The 10,284-nt window shown below is 53.4% G+C and overlaps 1 protein-coding gene and 2 long non-coding RNA genes across 4 annotated transcripts; 1 reads left to right on the top strand and 2 right to left on the bottom strand.

Moving 5' to 3' along the window:
- Nucleotides 1-58: 58 nt before the first annotated feature.
- MTA2 (metastasis associated 1 family member 2) lies at nucleotides 59-8,369 on the top strand. Of its 2 annotated transcripts, none has more exons than XM_072789485.1 (18): nucleotides 59-224; nucleotides 907-974; nucleotides 1,427-1,520; nucleotides 3,092-3,209; nucleotides 3,344-3,407; nucleotides 3,592-3,709; nucleotides 4,032-4,134; nucleotides 4,335-4,434; nucleotides 4,577-4,765; nucleotides 4,875-4,949; nucleotides 5,083-5,141; nucleotides 5,333-5,430; nucleotides 5,575-5,714; nucleotides 6,165-6,393; nucleotides 6,592-6,681; nucleotides 6,984-7,102; nucleotides 7,205-7,353; nucleotides 7,541-8,369. In XM_072789485.1, the coding sequence occupies exons 1-18, from the start codon at nucleotides 197-199 to the stop codon at nucleotides 7,704-7,706; spliced, it is 2,007 nt and encodes a 668-aa protein (XP_072645586.1). In that variant the 5' UTR covers nucleotides 59-196; the 3' UTR covers nucleotides 7,707-8,369. The 2 variants fall into 2 exon arrangements, with proteins under 2 accessions (XP_072645586.1, XP_072645587.1); XM_072789486.1 differs by lacking the exon at nucleotides 59-224 and adding an exon at nucleotides 507-590.
- On the bottom strand, nucleotides 1,393-5,354 carry LOC140612284 (uncharacterized). Its single transcript, XR_012013561.1, has 2 exons — nucleotides 5,010-5,354; nucleotides 1,393-4,492 (listed from the first exon to the last, which is right to left on the bottom strand). It is a non-coding gene; the product is annotated as an uncharacterized lncRNA (long non-coding RNA).
- Nucleotides 6,465-10,095, bottom strand: LOC140612283 (uncharacterized). The gene is made up of 2 exons (XR_012013559.1): nucleotides 9,406-10,095; nucleotides 6,465-6,677 (listed from the first exon to the last, which is right to left on the bottom strand). It is a non-coding gene; the product is annotated as an uncharacterized lncRNA (long non-coding RNA).
- Nucleotides 10,096-10,284: the final 189 nt, after the last annotated feature.

Below are 10,284 nucleotides of genomic sequence, written 5' to 3'. Positions count from 1 at the left end.
CGGCGGCGGCGGCGGCGACGGCGCGGGCCGGGATGAAACGAGACGGCTGAGGTGGCGGAGGTGCCGGCTGCGCGGGACCGACCGAGACTTCCGCGAAGCGCCAGCCCCGCGCTCGGGGCTTCGCCTCGCGCCGAGCCCTGCCACCGCGAGTCTCCCGGACCCCTTTGTGCGGCCGGAGGCGGCGGCGGGAACGGCCATGGCGGCCAACATGTACCGGGTGGGGGGTGAGTACCGGGCGCAGGGGCTGCAGGGGCCGGGGCCGGGGCCGGAGAGGCGCGGCGGCGGGCAGCGCGGGTCGCCGCGTCTGGGGCGGCGTGGCCCCGAGCGCGGACCGGAACCGGAACCGGGAGCTCGGGGAGCGAGGCTGCGGGGACGGCGACGCGGCGGGGCCCCGCGGCCTTCGGAGAGGCTGCGGGAGGCCGCGACGGCGCCGTCCTGGCCGCGTCGGGGGCCCCCGGGGTCGGGCGGCGGGGCCTGGGAGGGTGGTTCGGCTCGAGCTGACAGGGCAGGCAGGGGGCGGAGGGGGCAGAGCGGCCGCCGCCGGGAGGTGTCCTCCTCCCGGGCGTTATTGTGCGCCTGGATGCTAAAAGGTGAGGGTCAGCGATTGCTCATTTGGCCGAGACGGGTGCATCTCCGTGGCGGAGTTGTAGGGACGGCAGGGGACCCCCTGCTTCTTGCTCCTTCCTTAAGGCTCACTTTTGAGGGAAGGATTTGAGATTAGAACTTGGGTGGTGGTGGGGAAACCCCTTGTTTTCTCGTGGTCTCTCCACTTCCACATTTCAGCGTCCTCTCTACCTGGATCCTTATCCCCTTGGTCCTCTCAGGCCTCCTCTCTCTCCCACCCCGGTGCTGTCTTTCCCATCTCCCCCTCTGATCTTCCCGGTGCTTCCCCACCCCCTCCTACAGATTACGTCTATTTTGAGAACTCCTCCAGCAATCCTTACCTGGTTAGACGGATTGAGGAGCTCAACAAGGTGAGTGGAACAGAGAGAGTCCCACCCCTGTCCTGTCTGGCCTCCCCCCCTCCCCCCTCCGGGAGGGTCTTTTTCTTCTGAGGTCACTAACTTCAGGTGGAAGGCGGAGGCGGGGTGGAGGGGAACCAATCCTATCCTAAGCGCCCATTCATATTCATTCATTCATTCATTCATTCATTCATTCATTCATTCGGTGTATTCAGGAAAGGCTTTTGAGAGCTGGGTGGGAACCTTCTATTCTATCTCTCCTGGGCCAAGGAAAGGGAAAATCTGGAGGATAAAAAGTTTGGAAGTCTGTCCTTAAACGCCAAGTTTTATTCATAATCTTTTGGGTCTTTCTATTTATACCCCTTAGAGACTTAGGCACTGTTGTTAGTCTCTTCTTTTTGTGTTTCCACTTTAAAATGACCAACTTTAACTGCTGTTTTTTTTTTTTTTTTTTATCCTCTTAGACTGCAAATGGAAATGTGGAGGCAAAGGTTGTGTGTCTTTTCCGGCGAAGGGACATTTCTAGTAGCCTCAATAGTCTGGCTGATAGCAATGCCAGTGAGTGTCTTTGCACCCCCCCCCCCTCCACGCTCCCCCTCCCCATGATCTGAGGCCTGGGCATGTCCCTGCAGGTGTTTCCCCTGGTAGCATGCCCAAAGCAGGGGTGTGAGTTTGGGGGTGAGAAATGCCTGGTTTGCGGAGGGAGGCCTGTTTTTACACGTTGGGGTTGGAAGCAGGGTGGAGAGACCATGATAAGGAAAGCCAGAAAATGGCTTGTGTGTGTGTATCTGAATGATGGGTGTAAAAGAGATGATAGTATTTAAGTAGGGGATGAAGAAGAGCTTTAGAGAAGCAGGACCCTTGGGGGTCAGTTTTGGGTACCTTGGGACAATGGGTAGTGACTGTAAAGGTCAAGGTTGAAGAGGAAGAGCGTGTACTTGGAAGCCTGCATAACAAGGAAGCAGCCTAATTTTGCGATCACGAAGTAATGAGAATACATTGAAGGAAGAGAATGGGAAACTAGGAAACTTTTCTTGCCCTTTTTCCTCTTTCTCACCTCTTCTGTTTTGCTCCACTCCATTTTACATCTTTTCCTTTTGTGTTATCTTCCTTCTCTTTATGCTTTCATCTTCCTTTAAAAAAACTATTTCTTTATGTTTTCCTTAGTTTCTTTTTCCTTTCCTGCTTTGGCTTTCTTTCCTCTTCCTCTTGTTCCTCCTTCTGAAATTATCTTCCTTATTTCAGGCAGCTGTGGCCATGAAGGGGTTAACGAGGAGCTAGGCCTACCAAGTTCTCTGGCCCTCTGGGGTTTCCAGCCCCATCTGGCAGGGGCTGACCTTGGCCTTGTCCAATCAGAAGGGGTGGGGGGGGTGTGGTCCCCCCCTTGCCTTAGCACTGGGTTTCCGGAGCACACAGGCGAGGGGTGGAGCCTGCTGCACCCCACCCCCCCCTTCTCCCTGAGGTTGGGAACAATGCACCAATGAGCCTGGGCCTGTGGCTCTCCTGCCCCCTCCCGCTTTGGTTGGCCCTCAGCCAAGTTAACCCTTTCCACCAAGGTTTCAGGGCAAAGTTGCAGTGCCTGGGGAGGAAGGCACTGGCGCTGGCTTGAGAGGTACTGTCCTTGGAAGCCCCACAAACAATCATTAGTCAAGTGGACAGTGAAGAATAGTTAGGACTGCGAGATGTATAAGAGCAAAGAGACTCCTGAAATCTGAAAAGAACTAGTAAACACAACCTCGTGTGATGATTTTTCACCTTATTGGGTTTCTGGAACTCGGGCTGGTTTAGCAAGAGAGAGGAGTGTGATATTCTTGCTGGGCCTGAAGTGGGCAGATTTGTGCTTTATGAGTGGCATTTAAGCATTGGCACCTGGGTTTGGGATGCATTTTTGTGGCATTCTTTGTACTCTTAGCAGCGATTCCCAAGGCATTAGTGATGGGGAGTTGGGAGCACTGTAATGGGGAGAGGGCTAAGTGGGAAGTTTGGCGGGCTTAGGGGCTGAGAGGTAGATGCCTGGGGAATGTGAAAACCAGCTGGAATAGGAAATGTTTTCCCCGGGGTTAGAGTTGCCAGGGTGGCTTCTTTCTGAATTAGTTTCTGACTTGGCTTCTTCCTCCTTCATCTCCCAGGGGAGTTTGAGGAGGAATCAAAGCAGCCAGGGGTGTCAGAGCAGCAGCGACATCAGCTGAAGCACCGGGAGCTTTTTCTTTCTCGGCAATTTGAATCCTTACCAGCCACCCACATACGGTATAGGACAATCAAGGCCACTGTGGCCTGTAGGCACTTCCGTAGAAGCTGGCAAGGGAGGGGGTGGTGTATTGGAGATGCTGTGGAGAGGCAGTGAGGAGCTCACCCGGGGTTTTCTGACTTCTCTTCTGTAGGGGGAAATGCAGTGTGACGCTCCTGAATGAGACTGACATCTTGAGCCAATACTTGGAAAAGGAGGTGAGAAAGAGGTGCTGGGAGAAGAAGGAGGGGGGTGGGTATGTCCCAAGGGGCTAGAGGAAAGTAGAACCATGATGAGGCACAGGTCAACTGGCTGACCGCCTGTCTTGGGAACTCTGGATCCTCCTCACCACCCCCAGCCTCTGAGGACTGCTGCCTGCTTACCCTTTCTTCCCATCTCCAGGACTGCTTTTTTTACTCACTGGTGTTTGACCCTGTGCAGAAGACACTTCTAGCTGATCAGGGAGAGATCAGAGTTGGTTGCAAATACCAAGCTGAGATACCAGATCGCTTGGCAGAGGGTAAGCGACAGACCAGACCAGTATGGCTACTGGGTTATCTAACATGGTAGTGTCTATGAATAGTATGCCGTGGAGTTTTACACTGTATAGTCTTCATGGCTCTCTGCTGTCACCCTGATAGGACAGGACCCTGGGAACCTGAGGCGGGCAGATGGGCACAGTTGGGAAGAGAAGTCTGAAAGTTGAGGTGGTGATAAAAATCCAAGCAGGATTTTATAAAATTTTATAAAATCCAAGGAGGAGCGAAGTGCTATTGTGAGTATCAAAATACTTACTATCCTCCTTTACCTTTCTCTGATGTTGCCGTCTCCCTGTTTCCAAGGAGAATCTGATAATCGGAACCAACAGAAGATGGAGATGAAGGTCTGGGACCCAGACAACCCTCTCACAGACCGGCAGATTGATCAGTTTCTCGTGGTGGCCCGGTGAGGGGTGGGTGGATGGGAAAGATGGGCTGGGGGTGGTGTGGACATCTTGCATCGAATTTGCAGAGGTGGACTTGATTGTTTTGGGGGGGAAGTGGGTTTTTTTTGGCAGGGGTGGCATGGGTGTTTTCCTTATTTGGCTTAGTTCCTCAGCCCAATCATGCCTTCTTTTCCTCTTGGCTTCTCCATCTCTCCCTCAGAGCTGTGGGCACCTTTGCAAGAGCCCTAGATTGTAGCAGTTCCATTCGGCAGCCAAGCCTGCACATGAGTGCAGCTGCAGCTTCCCGAGATATCACCTTGGTGAGCAGATGTGGCTGGGCAGTTGGGCAGGCTGGGCTCTGTGGGGAACCTGCAGAGCCTGGGGACAAGAGAGGAGGGGTCTCTGAGGCTGTGGTGTTGGAGGGGCTCAGGCCATCAGCATTGTTTCCTATCTTCCTTGTAGTTCCATGCAATGGATACGTTGCAGAGGAACGGCTATGACTTGGCTAAAGCCATGTCGACCCTGGTACCCCAGGGGGGCCCGGTGCTGTGTCGGGATGAGATGGAGGAATGGTCTGCTTCAGAGGCTATGCTGTTTGAGGAGGCCCTGGAGAAGTATGGGAAGGATTTTAATGATATTCGCCAGGACTTTGTAAGTGGATGGGGCTGGGAGGAGAAGTGGAAGAGATTGTCGTCTCTGGTAAGGGAACCAGGACCTGGGACCAGATGCCAGCTCTGCTTTCTTCCCTCTGCCTCCTTAGCTGCCTTGGAAGTCACTTGCCAGCATAGTCCAGTTTTACTACATGTGGAAAACCACAGACCGCTATATTCAGCAGGTATGGGCTGGGCTGGGCAGGGCAGGGCAGGGCAGACTGGACCAGGGACCTCCTTCTCACCTCTGCCTTTGGGAGTTGATGACATCCTCCTGCAGAGATACTTTGATCTTTCTTTTTTTTCCCCTTCCTGCAGAAAAGATTGAAAGCTGCTGAAGCAGACAGCAAACTAAAACAAGTCTATATCCCCACCTAGTAAGTGTGGTAGGTGGGGGAGGTTTGCATGTTTTCTTTTTCTCCCTCCATCTCCCCCAACTCATGCTTTGCTCAGTGACTGGCAGTGGGCAGGAGTCAGGATCAAAGAGTCAAATGTTGATAGAGATGAGATGGAAATGGATTCTCTACCTTGACCAGTTCCTGGTTTCTCCCCACACTGTTCCCATTAGTACTAAGCCAAATCCTAACCAGATCATCTCTGTGGGCTCGAAACCTGGCATGAATGGGGCTGGATTCCAGAAGGGCCTGACTTGTGAGAGCTGCCACAGTGAGTTCCATGGGAGGATTGGGATGTTGTGGGTGGGTGGGGGGGGGGGGGCGGGGGAGGTGAGGTCCTCTCTGGCCCAAGGACCTGAGGGACTCTCGTGTAGTATTTTTCCCACACTGCCCCCTTCTCTCCATGCTCCTACAGCCACACAGTCTGCCCAGTGGTATGCCTGGGGCCCACCCAACATGCAGTGCCGCCTCTGTGCTTCTTGTTGGATCTACTGGAAGAAATATGGGGGACTGAAGACCCCGACCCAGCTTGAGGGGGCTGCTCGGGGCACAACAGTAAGGAGTGGTGGGGAACAGGCAGGGCAGAGCAGTAAACATATCGATGTGAGCTTTAGGGGAAGGCCAGAGCACCCAACCCCTTCCATGGTGATGGTTTGATGTGGGTATGGGTGGGGAGGGGGTGCCCCGTGATGGTTGGAGACTGGTAGGTTGGGATGGTGATAAAGAGTTCAGGCAGGAGGGATGCCTGGGTGACTCAGTGGTTGAGCGTCTGCCTTTGGCTCAGGGTGTGATCCCGGGATCGAGTACCACATCAGGCTCCTTACAGGGAGGCTGCTTCTTCCTCTGCCTGTGTCTCTGCCTCTCTCTCTGTGTGTCTCTCATGAATAAATAAAATCTTATGCTAAATAAGATTTCAGGCAGGAATAAATTGCTTTTTGCAGAGAACAGAAAAAAGGGAGCCTCAGTGACCATCTGTGTTCTCCCTTTTTCCCATGTCTCTTTCAGGAGCCACACTCGAGGGGTCATCTGTCTAGACCTGAAGCCCAAAGTCTCTCCCCCTATACGACCAGCGCCAACCGGGCCAAGCTGCTGGCTAAGAACAGGCAAACATTCCTGCTCCAGACCACAAAGCTGACCCGACTGGCCAGACGCATGTGCAGGGACCTGTTACAGCCGAGGAGGGCCGCCCGACGACCCTATGCCCCTATCAATGCCAATGCCATCAAGGCAGAGTGTAAGGGCAGGAGTGGTGGGGTTAGTGGCAGGTCAGGATACTCTGGCTGGAAAGCAGAGCAGAGACCAGTGTTTCTCTGGATGTTTAATGACAGGGATACCAGGCCACAGCGCTTGGGTGGGAGAATAGATGTGGCTCCTGGCCATAGGAGAGGCCTGAATAGCGAAGCCCTTTCGAGTTTTCTTCTTTGTTCTTCAGGCTCCATTCGACTTCCTAAGGCTGCAAAGACTCCATTGAAGATTCACCCTCTGGTGCGGCTACCACTGGCAACCATCGTCAAAGATCTGGGTAGGTTAGGGTATGAGGAACCCGTTAGGTGGTTTCAGGCTCACGTGGTTTCAGGCTCACAGTCATCTTTTTACCATCAAAATCCAAAGAGATTTAGTTTAATAGTTTAACAGCTGGTACTTTTGTATGTTAATAATGGTTTTCATAAGCTATCCATAGTGAATGCTAAGATCACACTCACGTGATCCTTGCTTGCCAGATCCCTCCCACCATCACTGCCTTTGGGGATGCCCAGGGAAACTACATTGAGAATAAAAAGCATGAAAGTTCTAAGTTTTCTCTTATTTTTTTTAATCTGGCAGTGGCCCAGGCACCTCTGAAACCAAAAACACCTCGGGGTACCAAGACCCCAATCAACAGAAACCAGCTGACCCAGAACCGGGGTCTGGGGGGTATTATGGTGAAACGGGCCTATGAAACTGTGAGTTAACAGCGGGAGTGGGCAAGGCTGATTGGGTGGGCATTTATGTCTGATAAGGATCCATGAGTCCACTCTCATTGTGTGCCCCCTCCCCCTTTCCAGATGGCAGGAGCGGGGGTCCCCTTTTCTGCCAATGGAAGGCCTCTTGCCTCAGGGATTCGCTCAAGCTCACAGCCAGTTGCCAAGCGTCAGAAACTAAACCCAGCTGATGCCCCCAATCCTGTGGTGTTTGTGGCCACAAAGGATACCAGGTACAGAGCCCACCATGGGAGGGGCTGAGAAGTTGAGAACCCACTTTGGGGGGTAAGGATAATAGTATTGGTGTGGGATGGGGATGTCAGGAAAGAATGGGTCCGAAGGCAGAACTGGATTGTGGAACGTGGGGTTTCACCTTGAGAGCCTTAGCCTTCTTTATTCTATTCTCCTTTTCCTGGCCAGGGCCCTGCGGAAGGCTCTGACCCATCTGGAAATGCGGCGAGCTGCCCGCCGACCCAACTTGCCCCTGAAAGTGAAGCCACCACTGATTGCAGTGCGGCCCCCAGTCCCACTGTCTGCACCCCCACATCCTGCCAGCACCAATGAGCCCATTGTCCTGGAGGATTGAGCATCTGTGGGGGAAGGGAGGTGGCTGAAAGCCAGAGGGTGGGTGCCCAGGGCATCCAACCTCCCTTCCCCTCTAGTAGCAAAGGGAATGAGGAGTGAGGGAGGGAGCAAGTGTTTGTCCTTGGAGGGGTTGGGCGCCCTCTGGTGTTACCACTTGGAGGCCTGTCCCCTTTCCACGTTTTCTCCACTTCTGGTGGTGGAGGGCACACTGCAGGAACTTGACCCACTGTGGGAACCTAACCTGTTTTGGGGGTTAGGACCCACAGTCGTCTTGGACAGTTTTGGGGGGAGGGTTTTTTAATTTTTTAAAAATTTTGCCTCCCTTTGTGAAAACGGGATGGGGAGGGGAAGGGTAAATTGACAGGAGGTGGTGGTAGGGGGAGGGGGGCGTGCACTGCCATGACTGCCATGTCTATCCTTTTTTTTTTTTTTTTTTTTCCTAATGGGGGTTTCTCTTCCTGTCCGGTGTCCGGACTTTCCTAATTGGAGTTTGAGGCCCCTAAGCTGGCATCAACCCCAACCCATGTTCTCTATTCCTTCCCTCCCTGTGCCCCCTCCGCCTTTTGTACGCCAATTCTCAGAAATAAAGATCTTTTGTCCATTTTTTTAACCTCGGATTCTGTAATTGGTTCTTATAGTAACAAATAAAAAGCTGTTTTCTTCAGCTTCTCCCGGCTCAGCTGTTCTCTGCCATGGGTGTGTGTGTGGGTGTGTGTGTGGGGGGAGGACAGTGACTTAAATTGGAAAAATAAAGGACAATGGGTGATAAAGGAGATACAGATGGGGCTTGCCTGGGAACAGCTTTAGGAGCTAGGCAGCCTGTTCCGGCTAGCTTTCTCATGGGACCCAAACTGCTCCCCAGCTCCCTGTGGTGCTGGAACCCAGGCTCCCTCTTGGCACACAGATTGAGAACGGTTGGAATGGATGGACCCTGGATGGTTGGTGGCTTCCACAGGAAGGGAGGTGGGAAGATGCTTTTTCTTCTATTTTCCAACCCTTAACCTCTCTTTTAGGAAATTCGGGGAGTTGCTAGAGATCAGGGCAAGATGTAGCCTACTTGGGGGGCAGGGTGCTGCACTCTTACCACCCAGCCCTGTGGTATGTTTGCAGATTGCTGCTTCAGGGATTCCCAAGACCAGCCTCAGCACCTGCCTTGATATTGAGGGCACGCTCTAGAGCTGTCTCCCGCCTTTTTGGGTTTGGGAAACAGAAGTCTGAGCAGGGTCCAACAGGAGGAGCACCCTTACAGAGTGAACAAGAATTAAGCCTATTATGAGTTCCTTCCACGCACTTCCTTGAAGATAGGGGACAGCCTCAGCAATCAGCACTTCCTTAAGGTCATAGACCTTGAGCTGTCTGCCTCAGGCCCAGTGTGCTTTCCACAGTCTAGAGCTGCGGACTGATAACCACAGCAGGAGCTGCTCAGACCCTTGAGAGTCCTCTCCAGCTCCCTTCTCTGCCCCTGGGGCCTCCCCAGCGACTTCGCCCTCCCCACTCTGAGCTTCCGCCTCGACAGCATCAGGAACTGCCCGCTACACCAGTCTGGGGAGAGGGGGAAAGTAGCATTTTCTCCCTCCAAGGTCTTGGCTCAGTTGCCACCAGCGCAGGTTCTGCCGCATGCCTTGAAGTGGGCCGGTGGCTCCGGCTCCTCATGGCAACACTCCATTAGTCAACTAATGCAGGAGGGAAACGTGACTCACCGGGACCGCAGCGTTCTGGCCGTGGTTGAGCGGAGTCCGCGAGCTGCCCGGTGGGGACAGAGCTCCCCGACCAGGGCGGGGAAATGGTCGCATGACACCCACTGAAGGGAGGACCGAGGGCAGAGGGAGAAGCCGCAGCCCTAGGGAACTCGGGAGTCCGGGGACAGCCTTGAGCTTCGTGAAGTCGGCCCATCCTCCCCCTTTATTCGCCAGGTGAATTTGGGTTCGGGGGTGGAGCGCCGCGGTCCCTAGCGCCCCTTGAAGGAGGGTAAACCGCGTACTTCGAAGCACCCAGCAGGCAACCACCAGCCTGCGAGAAGCAGCCCCGGCGCCGGCTTTTGTAGTCGCCCTCATAAATATTCATGAGGCTTTGGGCCAATCACCGCCGGAATGACTCAGAGTTCACCAATCGACTTGCAGCATGCAGATAAGTATCAAAGACTTGGCGGCTGGGACGTCCGGCTGGCTCAGCGGTTTAGCGCCGCCTTCAGCCCAGGGCCTGATCCTACAGACCCGGGATCGAGTCCCACATCGGGCTCCCTGCATGGAGCCTGCTTCTCCCTCTGCCTGTCTCTCTGCCTTGTGCTCTCTCTCTCTCTCTGCGTCTCTCATGAATAAATAAATAAATAAATAAATAAATAAATAAATAAATAAATAAATAAATAAATAAATAAATAAATAAATAAATAAATAAATAAATAAATAAATAAATAAATAAATAAATCTTAAAAAAAAAAAAAACAAAAAAGAAAAGACTTGCGGCTTTCTCCGAAGCTGGTAGAAGAAACAACGCGGAGTGGAAACGGAACCCTGAGTCGAAGGAGCTGTTTCCCAAGCCGGGGAGCGTGTTTGCGCGACTGGTCCGTGCTACGTCACTTC

Source organism: Canis lupus, chromosome 21, assembly GCF_048164855.1.
Source record: "Canis lupus baileyi chromosome 21, mCanLup2.hap1, whole genome shotgun sequence".
In the NCBI taxonomy this organism is placed as follows: domain Eukaryota; kingdom Metazoa; phylum Chordata; class Mammalia; order Carnivora; family Canidae; genus Canis; species Canis lupus.
The sequence above is the reverse complement of the archived record's forward strand: the minus strand, read 5'-3'. Positions and strand labels throughout refer to the sequence as shown.